General features: G+C 39.2%; 1 protein-coding gene across 2 annotated transcripts; it reads left to right on the top strand.

Annotated features, from left to right (window-relative positions):
- The first annotated feature begins 639 nt into the window (after nt 1-639).
- cops7a (COP9 constitutive photomorphogenic homolog subunit 7A) lies at nt 640-16,107 on the top strand. Of its 2 annotated transcripts, none has more exons than XM_077527981.1 (8): nt 640-787; nt 5,916-6,038; nt 8,929-9,004; nt 9,928-10,016; nt 11,529-11,731; nt 11,807-11,912; nt 13,325-13,494; nt 15,214-16,107. In XM_077527981.1, exons 2-8 carry the CDS (start codon nt 5,916-5,918, stop codon nt 15,251-15,253), a joined length of 807 nt encoding a protein of 268 aa, XP_077384107.1. In that variant the 5' UTR covers nt 640-787; the 3' UTR covers nt 15,254-16,107. The 2 variants fall into 2 exon arrangements, with proteins under 2 accessions (XP_077384107.1, XP_077384106.1); XM_077527980.1 differs by having other exon boundaries at nt 15,161-16,107.
- The last annotated feature ends 743 nt before the right edge of the window (nt 16,108-16,850 follow it).

The following is a 16,850-nucleotide window of genomic DNA, read 5'->3' as shown; positions in this document are numbered from 1 at the left end:
GATATTCACAAACATTTTCCAACTCCTCCCACAGATTTGTGTCTTTCTTTTCTGAATGAAAAATTTCCCCCTTCGAATTAATCAACAGTAAGAAAAGCAATACGTTTTTGAATATTTTAAAAGTGTAAGTTGTACAATATTCATGCTGCCTTCATGTGGTATCGTAATTATGGGAAATACCACATGTCGAGTAGAAAAATGGAGAGCTGGCAGTCATCTCACCCAACATGTTTGTAAAGTGTCACATGCATGAGGGAGAAGGTGCAGCTGTCCTACTTCCCCCCAAAAAATACTTTTGTGACTTTTATGTGTTTGTGGAACCCCGCTGACTGGCGCAGGTGTTCAAGCTACCACATTTAATTGGCTCGGGGACTTCACGTCGTCTGCAGACGAGCATCTCGAAAGCTAAAGCCAAGGTCACAGTATTACTGTATTTATTTGGCCTCAAGGCACCTCCTAATTTAGAGTGAAATAGTATGTAATTAGTACCCGTTGCTTTGTATTGCCTCCCTTTTTCCCCCCTCAGGCGTAAAATATATTTCAGATGTGGGGTCGGGGGTGTATGTGAGACTCTTTTTCAACTTTATTGTTATGACGTTGAATGGCCTCTGGATGTCGCGCTGCTTTTCTCGCTCCTTCAGTCCGGTGACGTACTGCAGCAGCAAACCACGCCCAGTTCCCCGCGATTGTCCAATCAAAGCGCACGTTGTATTGTTGTCGTACGTGATCTGAGCGGAAGTGAACGACCGACCGGGAAGACTAATCCGCCTGATATCAACACAACAAGGTAATATTTACTCACATTTGTTGTAATTTGGAATAATTTTATGGCGACTTGTATGCGTCCCCAGACTTTTTAAATCACTTATGACGGTCCTTGTGTTAATTCCCGTCTGTGTAAAGGCTTACAGTGAACCGTGGCCTAATGTTACTTGAGCGTTGGTGATGCTAACGTGCTAGCTGGACATGCCGAGCTTTTAGTAGCGCAGATAACAAAACAAGAGTCACGAGTCGATAAATTATCTTCTTTTTTTTCCTTCTTTTTTTTGTGCGGTGTCGCTTCGTTTACCGTCCTTAGTGAATGTAAAACAATGGCTGACGATAGAGAATGTTTGTTTTTAACTGAAAGTGCAACGTAATGTATGTCCACAGTATCGAGTGATAATCTAATAAATATTGTGGCACTAAACATCAAACTTGGCGTTGTTTTTCTAATAGCTTTATTTAAAATTTACTGAAAGAAACTGTTTAGAGCACGCTTAAATCGGGTATCTCGTTTACTGGTGTTAAGCACATCAATTTAATAAAAGTTTTATTATAAAACATTGTTTAAAAAAATAATAATAATAATCATCCGCCATTTAGTATGTTCCACATGGCTTAATTGAGACTATTAACAACGAGGTAGACATTTCAAAGTGACGCTTTTATCATTCCATTTAGTTTTTAGTATAGTAATTAAAATAGGGGGTATGCTACCGGTTCGTTTCCAAAGTAAAAACAGATGTTTGCAAATGTCTAACTTGTAATTTGATTAAGCACAGAAGATAATCAGTCTTCTTTCATGGAGGACTACAGAAATCGGTGAATAATTACTGTTGAGATGCTGCAATCAGAACATTTCTACAATTTAAAATAATTAAAAAAAAAATGGCTCTAAAGGATGACTCGATTATTAAAATAGGTGACAATTCATTTGATAATGGATTACATGTTGACTAATCGGTTTAATTTTGACATTTACATTGCAACTTGCTTTCTGTCACTGAACTGTGTTGGCTGAGACATTCTCGAGGAGCGATGGATTCAAATTTAGTCATCATATGTACAAATATTGTTCAATCATTTTTTTATGAATGTTTCATACATCAAGTTTGTTATAAGAAAACAAAGGGGGAAAAAAAATAAAACCCAATATGAGATTTCAATATTTGTCTAGAATTCATATAGGGTTGCTTTTTCACCTACTGGACCTCAAGGCGCAATCTTCCATCAATTTTCCATCATGTTTGCTATCAACTGGTGGCCAACGCTAGCTGCTCCTTTGCTAATATGATGACAACTTATAAGGAGCACGACATTTATTTGGCTGTCATCAAAAATACACAGATCGGTGCAAAACATGTTTTCAGGAGTAGTTTATGTTCCCACTTTTATGTGAGTTTGTGAATGGCGTCTCTGCAAATAGGCGAGCGTTAACCGTAATCTGGATGCTCGTTTATCTTACTCGTAATAAGGATCAGAGGCGGGCATATTCTTCAAACTCCGGCTCATCAGCCGAATGGCCAATTCTTGTTTACATCTGCGGAAAAAAAAGGCTACAAAAGTCATTACATTATAAGCGCTTTAGAGGCAGCGTTTAATTTCCGTAAAACTCAAGTAGTAAAAATGGCTGGCGCTGATCTTCAGAGTCATCACTTCTTATTAGCTGCAGGACTCGTTTTTTGTTTTTATTAAATTGAGTGCAGGTCGGGTGAGTTCCAGTGTTAGAAAGTTGCAGAAATCCAAACCAACTGGACTGTAACCTTTTTTTTTCTTTCTTTATTATTTGGTCCAAACACTTCTAATAAATCAAATAACAGTAAAGTAAAAACAGCATGGCTGATATGCCAGCTAGTGTTGGGACGAGTCTAAGATTCATTATTTAATGTCTGGTGCAGAATTCTTTTCTTTCTTGTTGTTACTCGCCTGTCAAACTTGTCAAATAAAGCCCAAACAGACTTTGTGATGAGCACACTTCATTACTTGATGATGTCCTCCACTGACCCGACTGTCAGCTGTTGGCTCGCAGACTCGCGTTTCGTCTTTTGAGTTCTCGGTTATTAGGATGCCATCTGCTGCTGAACTCAATTAAACATTGTCACAAAAAAAACACAAAAAATTTGCCCCAGATGGGGCTAGCAACACATTGTTTGTACAATCTAGCCTTCAAGATGTCACTAACAAGCTGCTAAACGCTTCAACTTGTTTGCCCGCCTGTTGAATCACTCCCCAAATTACGTTAGGTACCCAATAGTGGGACTCGCCCAGATTCATAAAGATTTTTTGTTTTTGTTTTATGAGCAGAGCATGTGTCACTGTTTTTTATTTGTAATGCATTCACATTTTTGTTCTACCTGACATCTCATTCATTTTATCAACCTTGTAGGGCTGGGTAATATATCTAAAAAATATTGATATCGGAATATTGGCCCATGCAATATGCATATCGCAAAGACATGCAATAATTTTCATTTGGAATATTTTGCTTTTGCCTGAAATTGACCAATCAGACGCAAACTTAAATCATCCAATAGTTGATCATCTAGGCTAATTGCAATTAATAAACTAGGAACACATTGAACTTGCTTATTTTACCACATGAATTTTTTATTTATTTATTTGAGTACATGTTAAATATCGCAATAATATCTATCGCAATATTCAACAACTATATTGCATATCGCATGTTTTTCCGATATCGTGCAGCCCTTAACGTGCTTCCTTGGAAAAACAGTTGTAATTGATTGTCTATTTTAGAGCTGGCAAAATTAATTGATGAATCGACACATAATCAATTATCAAATTAATCGACAATTATTTTAATAATCGAATAATCATTTGGAGCCTTTTTTTTTTTAATGTAAAATTGTCCAAATGCTCTGATTTGATCAATAATACTTGTTCACTGATTTCTGGAGTCCATCCGTTTTCTTGACCGCTTATTCCTCACAAGGGCCGCGGGGGGTGCTGGAGCCTATCTCAGCTGGCTCTGAGCAGTAGGCGGGGTACACCCTGGACTGGTTGCCAGCCAATCGCTGTCATTTATGTAGAAACAGAACAAGTGGTCGCCATCTTTGTGGAATAAAAAAAATAAATAAAAAAATAAGACGAAGAAGCACAAACATACAATGGGCACTTCAGAAGTCACTGAAATCCGCCATAACCAAAAAAATTATAATCTAGAAAAGGCAATTATGTAATGACTGAAGTATAAGTCTTCAGTGTTCAGGTTACAGCTGATCTCTAAAGTACCTTAATGTGTTTTTTTGTGTATCCGGACCGCTGCCAGACAGTGTCCGCCTCCTTTAGAATCCACCTTCATTCATTAAGCATGATTTAATATGTTAATTTTTTTTAAGCATGAAATAGATGCCGAGATCCTGCATAGGTTGTTTTGGCTACGACGCTTGCCAACTCATTTGTCCAACGCGCTCGATTGAAATATGTTTCCTTAAAGTGGCGGTACTCCGGTGAGGGGCGCCAGTTGTGCGCGTGAGCTGGTGAATAAACGCACCGCTCCGTATTACATGATAACATGCACATTGCTTTTAATAAGTGTCAGCACAAGATGAAGAAGAACCAGTCCGTGTTTTTTTTTTTTTCCCCAAAAAAACATCTCTCTGTGGCATTAATTTTAAGACGTAGCCCGCAGTGGTGAAAGTGGTCTGACGCAAGCTGAATAATTGTATCGTGTATCGCTAGACGAAAAGATGTCCCAAGTGGGCCACCAAGTGCTCTCTGGGAGGAAGCTCCGAAAATAGCTGATCCAAGTCAATAGCGCATGATGCCACTTTCTTCTCTCACTTTTAGTTTGACAAGTTGAAACAAACCTTCATCCCTGTTTTTTTTCCCCTTCTATTCGTTAGTTATTTATCTTTAACAGGCTTTTCACTCACAGAAGCTTACGTGTGTGAATGAGTGAGTGAAGAAAACAAAACAAAAACCGTGCGTGCTTTCAAATTGCCGCGGGAGTGACGTCACGCAGCTGACACATTCGCCCGGCCCCGCTTGCGACACGCCGCTCTGCGATTGGCTGGAGGGTTGTAAACACTTGTCTTTCCACTGAAACGTCCCGCTGTTTACAAAACAAACACAAAATGGCAGAACACAGGCTGGGGAGGTGGGGGTTTAGGGAGAAATTACCACAAAAGATGAACAAAAACACAGATGTGTGGACTGAGAGAAAGTTAAAGTGTGTACATCCTGTATTTAAAAAGTGCATTTTCCTGACTGAATCCGGCAGACAGCCCCTTTAAAAAAGATCACAATATTGTAAAAAAGAGCTCATACTAAAAAAAAAAAAGCAAAATATTGTGCTTTTGTACATAACCGCAATACATATAAACCACCTACAGTCTCGAATAACAATATTGAGGCACTTACTTGCTAATGCAAGCACACATTGATCGCTTCACAAGCAAATTAGGTTCCCTTCATCTGACAATTAGCATAGATATTAAACATGGAAGGCCAAAACATCCCTAATAAAAATTAAATTGCGCTAATAAATTAACTACTAGAGGGTGCTAGAACTGCACAATTGGAAATCAACCTGACTTTTTGAACAGATGTGTTCCTTTCAAATATTGTGAACATGACGACGACGATATTGTGGCAGTTTTAATATCACGATATCACGATATTGCCCTTATCGTTACATCCCTACTGTCGACTCTGTTAGCCACAGTCACACCGGGAATGACACAGCCTAAACTTTGTTTTGGTGTTTCCTGTGTGTGACTCCACTGTCTTAACTGGTTTTAACTAGTTTTGCCCGTAGCAGAGATAGGAAATGCAAGTGAAACGGTCTGAATATGTGTGCCAAAGTTGCGTGTATTTGTTGCCTTTTTCTTACTTTTATTTTCAAAAGTAGCATGTAGAGCAGCCATTACCCGCCTAATCGCTACTTTGGCAACACTCGCTTCCCACTTATTGCGCTTTTGAGGCTGGAGCAGCTTTTGAAGGGCACGTGAAGGATGCCCGCACGCAGTTGTACTCCCACTCACGAGCGAAGGGAGTCCCTGAAAGTCTGTTCTGTGATGTTGAGCGTCTTAACACGTTTGGGGCAGCGATTACAACGCTGATATTCCTTGGAATGCATCGCAGCTGTCGCGCGCGATTAAGCGGCCCCGTCTGCGTCTGTCGTTGTGCAGATGGAGGTGGAGCAGCTCCTGTCTCTGTCCGGCTCGGCGCTGGCCCAGGCCGTCGGCTCTCTGCTGGAGACGCCCGGCCTCTACGTCTTCTCCGACATCCTGGAGCTGCCCAACGTCAGAGAGGTAACTGCTCCGCTCATGTGCGTTTGGACCCGATATGAAATGGGGTTTAAGAAAAGCCTGCCCCCAATTTTTTTTATTTATTTTTTGATAAATCTTTCACCGTGACTACACCTCCTTTCTGTCCCATGTGTTTGTGCATGTTGCACTTGCTAGTAGGGGTGGGAACCTCTGGGTACCTCACGATACGATACGATAACGATTATCTCATGATATGACGATACCACAATTAGCGATATATTGCTCAGGTAATAAATCCACGATAATCTTACGATAAAACTAATAAAAATAATAACAATATCTAATAATAAAATGCATACATAATATAAATAATATAAATAATATAAATAATAATAATAATAATAATAAAATGCATAAATATAATAATAAATAATAATTAATAATAATAATAATAACATAATAATAATAATAATAATAAATAATAATAAAAAATATTAATAAAAAAATACACTCATGAGACTTCTTCGCTTGAAGACTTCCATCCATTTCCCTGCCGCTCTTATGAGGTGCTCCCCCTAGTGGCCCGTCAAGTAATTGCTCAATAATTCATGAACAATGGAGCCATTTTTGTGCTTGAATATTAACTGCAAATGTCACGATGCTTGCGTAGACGTATCGATAATCTATCGGGAGCATTAATGAGGGTTTTAGTCTAGTCTAGTTTTTGTCCGGTGTTTTGACAAAAATATTTTTTGTTTAGTTTTCATTGACGAAATTAACACTATTTTGAACATTGTCAGAAAACAAATGATTGATTAAAAAACAAAAAACAAAGACGCTACAAATACATTATTAAACCAGTAATTTAGTAATTTTCTTTTATGTTTTTACTATACAGTGCTGTTTTTCTTAATTAAAACCACATTACAAAAAAAAAAGGCAATGGTTGTTAAATTGACAACAGTGTCAGTCAAAGCTGCGCAATATTATGCTGCTACTGATCCACATGGCACCCAATTAAAATTATCTTTTTTTTTAAATTTTTTTTAAGACAATTTCTAATCCAGCGCTTGTGCTGAATCTCATTAGATGGTGTAGGTGTACCTAGTGAAGCGTGCATGACGAACGCCAAGTGGCTCACTCGCTAATATTTGCAAAGTTAAACGCTGTCGGGGCCCGCGCAGTCACTTTGTGCTAATATGCATATTCATCTTGCGCGCTGGAGCGGCTAATTTGCTAATACGCTTGTTTACTTTCAGCCGAATGTATTCCAAATCCCATCTCGGCTCATTCCCGGTTATTTCTGTTCTATCTTCTAAATGCCCTAGATTGCGTCAATTGTAGGGATTAATGAAAAGAAACAAAACGTCTTTTTTTTTTTTTTTTTTTTTTTTTAAGCAGCAAAATGAACAATAGTGCAAAAAAAAAAAAAAAAGCACAGCGTCCTTGTCTCTGATTGGTCAATCCAGCGCTGAGCATGGATGCGATTAGTCACATGCGCACTGAAGAGCTGCTCCTCCTTCGTCACTGTCAAGGACAACTGGGCCACATTACTTTCTGCCGTCAGTGATTTTTAATAAAGGCAAAGTAATCATTCAGGATATTAAAAAGTACAAAGGCAGGCATACTAATCACTACCAAGCAGATAACGTTTAACATGAAATTACTTACAGTACTGCAGGTAATTGACACCACTCCATAAATGTTTCCAAATTGCCTACAGATGGTGCCAAAGCACTACTTTTCTGTACAACCAAACTTTGGATTGTCTAATAGAAGCTCCTCCCCTCACTTCGGCACAATAACGTGGTACCAAGTTCAGATAAAGCACAGGGCTTTGGCGCCATCTTGTGGCAACTGTAAGCATAAAAAAACTGTAAATAAAATTTTCAGTAGTTATTAGGGATGTAACGATAACGGCAATATCGTGATATTGTGACATTAAAACTGCCACAATATTGTCGTCGTAATGTCACAATATTAAAAGCAGCACATCTGTCAGGTTGCTTTCCACTTGTGCAGTTGTAGCACCCTCTGGTGGCGAGTTTTTTAGTGCAGTTTAATTTTCACAAGGCATGTCTTGGCCCTTCTATGTTTAAAATAATGGTCAGATGAAGGGGAACATAATATACTTGTGAACAGAGTCAATATGTGGAGGAACTCAATTTATTGTATTTATGAATTTATTATTTTATTAATTAATTAATGTGTTAATTTTATTATTAATAAAAAATGTATCCATTTATTGTAATTCTTGTACTACTGCCTCAATATATATATTATATTTATATATTTTTATATATAATATTTATAATAGTTTTTATATTTTTCATTGTTGTAATGTACAAAAACACAATATTGTGTGTTTGTGTGTGTGTTTTTTATCTTTTTTTGTTGGATGAGCTCATTTTGACCTTCTTTTGTATCACCAACCTCCCCACATTATCGTGATAATTATCGTATCGTGACCTTCATATCGTGATGTTTGGATATCGTTACATCCCTAGTAATTAACGTCCCCCCTAAACCCCTTCAAAAAAAAATTCAGTTTACTTAAGATGTCACAAGATGGTGGCAAAGCACTACTTTTGTCCTGACTAAATGAAGCTCCTCCTCTCACGTCTCGCACCAAGATGGCACCAAAGCTATATTTTATTTAGACAGGGCTTTGAATAGGTGAGTTTTTCAGCAAATGACAGGACATGTGTTTAAAAAAAATAAATAAACAGAAACAGGAGAATTTTCTAATTGCAAATACTCCGATTGGGAATTTCTGTCAGTGCTCAGTCCCTGTTCCTCCTCTCATTCCTAACATCACTTGATCTCTCTCTTTTTTTCTTTTTTTTTCTTTTTTTTTTTCTTTTTTTTTCTTTTTTTTTCTTTTTTTTTTTCTTTTTTTTTTTTTTTTTATTATAATTTTCTGTTTGGCCAGCTGGAGAACGGCCCCCACGCCCCGATGTACCAGCTCCTCAATCTCTTCGCCTTCGGAACCTACTGCGACTACAAAGGTACGGCGGCATGCGAATGAAGCAGTTAGAATATACGTGTGCGCGCGTCCCTTGCAGCTAACTCTTTTTATTACAAGCTGCATATTTTGTTGCTGCCAGGCAAAGCGCCTCGACTCGGCGCTATTAAATAAACATGGGTCTCGCACGGTGCCGCGGGCAGGTGCTTCACAAACAAATTGGCGCACTCCCTCTCACGGACTTGTTACTGGCGCTGTCAAAACAAGATACACACACAAAAAAAAAAAAAAAAAAAGACACTAACATGACATCATGGCTCTTCTGTGTCTATTGTTTGAGGCTTGAAGTAATTAGTCAATTAATCTTCATTTTAATTACTGTATGCGGTCTGCAGGCTGTTATTTACTCAACTGCAGAGGATACGAAGAATCGTAACTTCTTTTTTTTTTTTTTCATGTTTTCACAGTGTAATAGTAGTCTAATCTGGTGTTTCTCAAACTATATTGAGCCAACTGCACATTTTATATTAAAAAAAAAATAGCTCTTGGCATACTGGCAAACAAAAAGCAGATGAATTTTCCGGTCTGTTACTATACATCGCTAACATTGACCTTATGTGAAATGTATATTTGGGGGCAATTTATTATACATTATGATTACGAATGTGTATCAATTAGATAAATTAATCGACCGGCTGAGATTATCTCATTTTAGTTTCCTAGTGGCGCCGCATATTTTATTTTTCGAACACCAGTAAGGGGGGGAAAAAATAGATTTCTTCAAGTCCACCAGTAAATTAATTGGTGTCTATTTTTAGGAGGCAGAATATTACAAACTGTCTCTTAGTATGTTAGTTATACAGTACCGCCAACTACAGTCTACAAATAAATAAAAGAACATGTGATTACTGTGTACCTAATTTTGTGACCAATTGTCATTCTTTTGTTTCCGTGCACTTTTTTTAGAGCGAGCGGCGTCCCTGCCAGAGCTGACGCCCGCCCAGAGGAACAAACTTCGCCATCTGTCCATCATCAGCTTGGCCTCCAACCTCAAGGTAGCCGCCGTCGTCCGTCCGTCCGGCGGTCCGTCTGGCGGTGTGCTCACCCCGCAGACGAGCTGGATTGTCTCGTTATAATCACACGCGTGCTCCTGTAGGTTATTTTCAACCCATCAGCTTGATTTTTTTTATTTTATTTTTTTTGCAGCATGTCCAATTTGCACCTGTCTTTCTTTGTGCATATTTTGTTTCTGTGCTTTAATGCAAGTAAAGTGGGTGTCCAGGATCAATCATGATGTTAATTCGGCAATAGTGAAATTTAGCTTTCAAATGTCTGTTAAACGGAAAAACAGGCTTCATTCGTTTGTTGTTGACACTTGACGCTTTCGCTAGTTAGCATGTCACGCTAACTGCTTGCTCTGCGGGGAACGCACTGATCTGAATATATGACTGGACAGCCGATAGCCCAAGACTTTTGAAGTTGCGAGGCCGCCATATTGAAACGTTTCTCGGCATACGATCTTATACATTTACAGTATTGAAATTGGAGAACATTTGAGACAGTATTCAGTAGGGATGTAACGATATCCAAACATCACGATACGATATTATCACGATATGAAGTCCACGATATGATAATTATCACAATATTGTTGGGAGGTTGGCGATATTTAAAAAAGATCACTATTGTAAAAAAAAAAAAGAGCCCATACTAATACATAATGTGCTTTTGTACATAACAGCAATGCATATAAACCACCTACAATCTCTAATAACAATATTGTGGCACTTACTTGGTAATGCAAGCACACATTGATCGCTTCACAAGCAAATTAGGTTCCCCTTCATCTGACAATTAGCATAGACTTTAAACATGGAAGGCCAAAACATCCCTAATGAAAATTAAGTTACACTAATAAGTAGCCACTAGAGGGTGCTAGAACTGCACAAATGGAAATCAACCTGACTTTTTTTTAACAGATGTATTCCTTTTAAATATTTTTTCAATTTTTATTTTATATTTTTAAACTTGCTGAAATAGTGACCACCCCGGTATAAAACCGGCCTTATGCTAACTGTCTACGAGCTGTATATATCCCATCTGTACGTATACCGTATAGTTTATGCAGTAGTCTGCTCGCGAGGTGGGAGGAGCAAGATGGCCGCCCCCTGACACATGAACAGCTTTCGCGGGCGTGTATGGGCTATTGGCTTTCGGAGCCGAATGACTGATTAGATTAACAAATCACAATTTGTTTTTTTCTCTTACCTCTTCTCTTACTTTAAACTCATAAACAGTTTCGCCTCCAGCGTACAATTGAATCACAGCCGTGATGATGTACAGTACTTGACGACCCCGAGTGTGATAATGCTTAATTACATTCCATCTGACGTCCCGCTGCGGTTCTCTCCTTCCCCGTGTTTTGCTGCAATTAAACGTCACGAGCCCGAACTCTCTAATTGCTCCCGTCTCCCTCCTTTGCCGCCGACATTTACGCAAATGTGCCAGTTGCCCACAAAAGTTCCCGCAGCCGGGGTTGTGACGCGCCGCGTTTTGTCCCCCCCCAGTGCCTGCCGTACTCGCTGCTCCTGCAGCAGCTGGAGCTGAAGAATGTGCGCGAGCTGGAGGACCTGCTGATCGAGGCGGTGTACTGCGACATCATCCAGGGTAAATTGGACCAGCGCAACCAGCAGGTGGAGGTGGACTGCAGCGTGGGCCGTGACCTGGGCCCCAACGAGCTGCCCAACATCGTCAACACGCTGCAGGAGTGGTCAGTAACGAGCCTCCTCGCGGCGCACGCGCGCGTACGCGCCGCCATAAAGCCGCTCCCCCCTTCTCCTCGTAGGTGCACGGGCTGCGAGGCGGTGCTGTGCGGCATCGAAGAGCAAGTCTCCCGAGCTAATCAATACCGCGAGAGCCAACTGAAAGTCAAAGTTCAAGTGGAAACAGAGGTCAGTGTTGGCGCCTTGAGGACTTTTCATCAATGCGACTTGTTCAGCAGCCTTCCCTTTAACGCCGCAGGCCACTTGCGATATTTAAGAATGAAAATCCCAACTGGATTGTGTTTTTTTTTTTTTTCATCATTACCCCTGGCTGCAAAGCTTACAGTTAGGTTTGCTGGTCTACCATCGCTCCCTTATGAAAGTCATCTCTCAAGAGCAGCGCCATGACATTACTTAACCGCCTTATACGCTATAAACTGACGTGATGAAAGGTCACTGTGACCACTAACGACCAAAAACTGGTGCGCAGTTTGCCTTTTCAGCCACAAACTAGTCCTCATTTTATATTTTCAGCCATAAACAGTAGAATTTTAATATTGTAGGTCTCATACGAAGCTACGTTTTACATTTGAAGCTACAAAATACATTTTACAGAAAGAACAACAACAAATGTACATTTAGAATTTTAGGCTGCACAAATTAAGTTGACATTTTAGGCCACAGGTGATTATGAAATTGATATTTTTGCCATAAACTACTGTCCATTTTGTATTTTAGCCTACCAACTACTATGTATTTTACATTTTATGCTGCACTCTATACAACTGTGCATTTGGCCTTTTACGTCTCATGCAAATGTGCATTTTTTTTTAGTTAAAATCTACATTGAAAATTTTAGGCCACAAAAACTATTGTGAAGTCCACATTTTAGGTCACATGCTATTGCAAAGTTAACATTTTAAACTGATGTCCATTTTGTAATTCAGGCTTAAAATCGATACATTTTACATTTTAGGCCACAAACTATTGTAGAATGTTGCATCTTAAGCCAAAAAATAATATTCATTTTGCATTTTAGGCCACAAACTATTGTTATTTTGGGCAAGGCACCTTTATTGATATAGCACATTTCATAAACAAGGCAACTGAAACTGCTTCACATAAATAAAAGTACATTTAAAAGCATAAACAAAAGAAGTGAAGACAGTCAAAGGTAAAAGCAAAGAGAAAACAAAGGTAGATTACTAAAATTACCAAAATAACTTTCCACTATTTAAATGCAAATTTACAACATAAAGATTCAAATTTCATTTAAATGTCAAAAAATAAAAAGTAGACTAGTAAAAACTGTAAAGTGACAGAATGACCTTAAAGGTATGAGGGAAAAAAACCCCATAGTTTTTAATCAGTCCATTTATGTGCACCATAACGGCTAAACGGTGCTTCACCATGTTTGGTTTGAAACTAGTGTACATCATACTTTTTCATGCCACAATTATTCCAAACTCCTGTGCGTTTTGCATTTCAAGCCACAAACGCTGACATTTAAGGGCCACAAATGATTGTGGATTTTAGGGCCAAACAGATTTCGGGGGTTAAACTGAGAACTCGTGACCCAATCGTCTGTGGTTCTTCCTCAGGTGTCAAACCTACAGAAAACCCTGAAGGCCAGCGCCGCCTCGCCGTCATCAGGTCCCGCCCCTGCCGGTGCGGCCTCCAATCAGGACGCCGACCAGCTGGCCGAACCGCGGGACCCCGCCTCCTCTCAGGAACCGCGACAGCCGGGAAAAAAAAGTTCTAAGGTGAAAGGGTGAGTACGATGTTGTTGCATTTCTCTCTTTTTTTTTTTTTTTTTACTTTTGTTTGTTTTTCCCTGAAATCTTTCAAAGTCAATACATTGGCATAAAAAGCATCACATGGAATTTTTATTTTTGCATATATAATTGTTTCATCTTCATTTTTCCTACGGTGCACTTTGCGCTTTGGAAAGTGTGCGTTATAAATATGCATTTGGCGAGTAATAACGACAACACGGCTTAAGTGTCTCCTTCAACATTAAATGAAAGCCATTAGTCCAATGTTCTCGCAGAGAGCAAAGTTAATTCAGCGGGGAGCCGCCGTGGGTGCATTTTTTTCAATCAACACTAAAAAGCCAGCTGCTGCTGTAAGTGGCTGTCAGGGTTGTTCTGCTCTGCCTCCATTACCGGCTCCCAATTGCACATCTGTCCCCCGATTGTAAAACGTCACCGCGTCCAGCCCGCCGCCTGTTCCGGGCAGTCGCCGCCGTCCGTCTCGTTCCAGAAGTCGCCATTCATTTATTTAGGGTTAGACGACCGCCATCTTGTCGGTCGGGCGGAATGAAGATGCGCTCAATGTTTTGAAATCCAAATTAATGATAGCTTAACCTCAATCCCGGATTTTAAAACGAGTGATGACAGCCATTCTTCGAATGCTGCGGTCATTAAAAAGCATTAAATAAAATGTCCAGGGGCATTAACAATTTAAATACAGCTTATGTTAAAAAACATTGTTGTTCATACTTTTATTTTACATCCAGTGTTGTGCATAGGAGTGACTATTAACACAATAATAAATGTCATAAAAATATATGTATTTGTCGGGACTGATGACTAGTTGCTCTTGACTTTTTAAAAGAAAAATGTACTGTTAAATGTCACCAATGTCCAACATGAAACACTAATGCCACTTAGTGGCCGGGAAATTCAAATCTATGACTCAAATGTTTCACACTTCTATGAAATGTTTACGTATATCTTTTTAACTTAAAATAACTTTAGAAATAGCTTACTATAAAATAATTGTATCAATGAACGAAAACATACAAACCACATTGTATTTGGTCATCAGACTTTTTATATTGATTCACAAGAGTATGAAAAACTTGACTCATTGAGGCATTTTCAGCAGTAAAAAGTTTTTTTTCTATAATTAATGTGGTAATTTTTCTACTTGCTGTCGACTGATGATGACATCACCGGTGCTAAGGAAGTAGATAAGTGACCAAACCCAGAAAACAGGCGAGCCATGATTGGCCGTTACCTACTTCCTCAGCACAGGTGATGTCATCACCAGTCGACAGCAAGTAGAAAAATTACTTTTTAAAGGTATTCATTGTACATGAAAAATAATGAAGTTATCTAATTATTTCTGTTCACTGCTGAATAAGTATCCCTTTAAAAAATATTTAGTTGTATATTTAATTTAATACGGATATAAAATGTGTGATTAATTTCTGATTAATCGCGAGTTAACTCAGGAAACGTGCGCGTATGAATCTGACATGTACAATTAACTTTAAGTTGCATTAAAAATGAAATTAGTTTTCCTGATACATGCAAAAACCCTGAATGAAAACGTCTGTTATCCATATGTCGAATTGCTGCATGAGCTTGAAGGCAAAATGAGCGTAACAAAGGGTTAACAATCCCCCCCTACCCTCACTCTTATTTTGAAAGGAAAAAAAGAAAACCCATCCAAATAACCAATGACGACATTCTCTACTCGCCAGGCTGCGAGGCAGCGGCAAGATCTGGTCCAAGTCCAACTGAAGACGTGACAAACGGCACCACTGATCCGCACTCTCACGGGACTCGTTGGTGGGACAAAAAAACAAACAAAAACAAAACGGAAGCGTTCAGACAAAGTGATGGCCGTTGGGTGGCCACGCCCCTCTGATGGGAAGCTTCACAGGAACATTGTTTTTTTTTTGTTTAGTCACCTTAATCTTACCTTGACGGATTTTGCGGCCATTGCAGCATCGTCCTCTTTCCTGCCGTTTTTTTTGTTTTTTGTTTTGTTTTACGAGAGTGAACAAAACTGGACAGCTAATTTAGTTGCCTTGGCCCATGAGCAGGAGCTTCTCTCATCATTGCTCCGACTCCCTTTTGTCATGCCCACCCCCTCCCCTGCTAAGTTGCATCGAAAGTTTTGAGTGTAAATTGTTTGGAAATAATAATAATAATAAAAAAAAAACGTTGCACGTATCCTGATGAGCTCTCATTAATGTCACGTCTTTTAATACACGCACATCTCCGGAGGGTGTCGCCGCTAAATGTTAACTCACAGAAGGGGGGTGGGGGGGGGTGGGGGGCTGCCATTAGGAGGTCAAGCCGTTAATTAGGGCGTGTCCCCGTAGACGCCGCCGCCGAGGCTTCATTCAAAGGCCATTTGTTCTTATTTCTCCTGTTTTGCGCTTCCCTCACAATATGGAACGTGTCTGAAGTCGGGTGAAAGCTCGTCAATAAATCTCGAGAAAATCCTGCTCAGTGGGGCTTCAGTGTTTTTTTTTGTTTTTGTTGTTGTTGTTTTTTCTTTCTGATGGCACCACAGAAGGGTGTGAAAGTGAGGAGAAATGTGGTAGAAGGCAATACAAGGAAATCATAATAAAAGAATATTGCGTGCATGAGAATTGATTTTTTTTTGTTTTTGTTTTTCCCACAACTGTATTTGATGCAGTATATTAGGGATGTCCCGATCGCATCATTTTCAGCTGATCGGTATCGGGGGAAAATGATCATTTTTGGCTATTTTGTTTTTATTATTATTATTAATTAGCCAGCGCTAAACATATTGCCAAACAAACTGTTTTATTTATTTTCATTGATTATTTTGTGCACTTCTGATGCCCCCCACCCCACCCCCCAATACCAGGATGCAGCCTCTTAACTGCAGAGAACGGGTGGAAAAAAAAATGTTAGTAATTACAAAAACGGCCAGCAGGTGGCAGCAGAGTATAAGAGATCAACCAGGGTCTTGTTGAAAACAACCTGTTTCCCCACAATTCTAAACAGATTTGTGAATAATGATGAAACTTAGCTATATTCTGCTGCAAAACGGAAACAGATAGAAATTTACTTTTTTTTTTTTTTTTTTTTCCTGATGAAAGAAGAGACTTTAATCTTTCTTTTGGTAAGTTCCATGTTTTTATTCCAAAAGAACACAATATTCTGTGGGCCTTGCAAAAATCAGTCAAAATCCAGTAAAACAGACGGGAGCACTTCAGTCATATATCAAGCAATTTATTTATTTATTTTGCATTAGTAAGTTTAAAGACTTGGGCAATTACGTTCTTAGGTTGACGAAACGTTGTATCTAAAGGACGAAGAATTGTATAACTAATGGTACCCAAATCGTCTGAATAATCGG

This window comes from Festucalex cinctus, chromosome 7, assembly GCF_051991245.1.
Source record: "Festucalex cinctus isolate MCC-2025b chromosome 7, RoL_Fcin_1.0, whole genome shotgun sequence".
NCBI lineage: Eukaryota > Metazoa > Chordata > Actinopteri > Syngnathiformes > Syngnathidae > Festucalex > Festucalex cinctus.
Note: the sequence above shows the minus strand (reverse complement) of the source record. Positions and strands in the feature narration are given on the sequence as shown.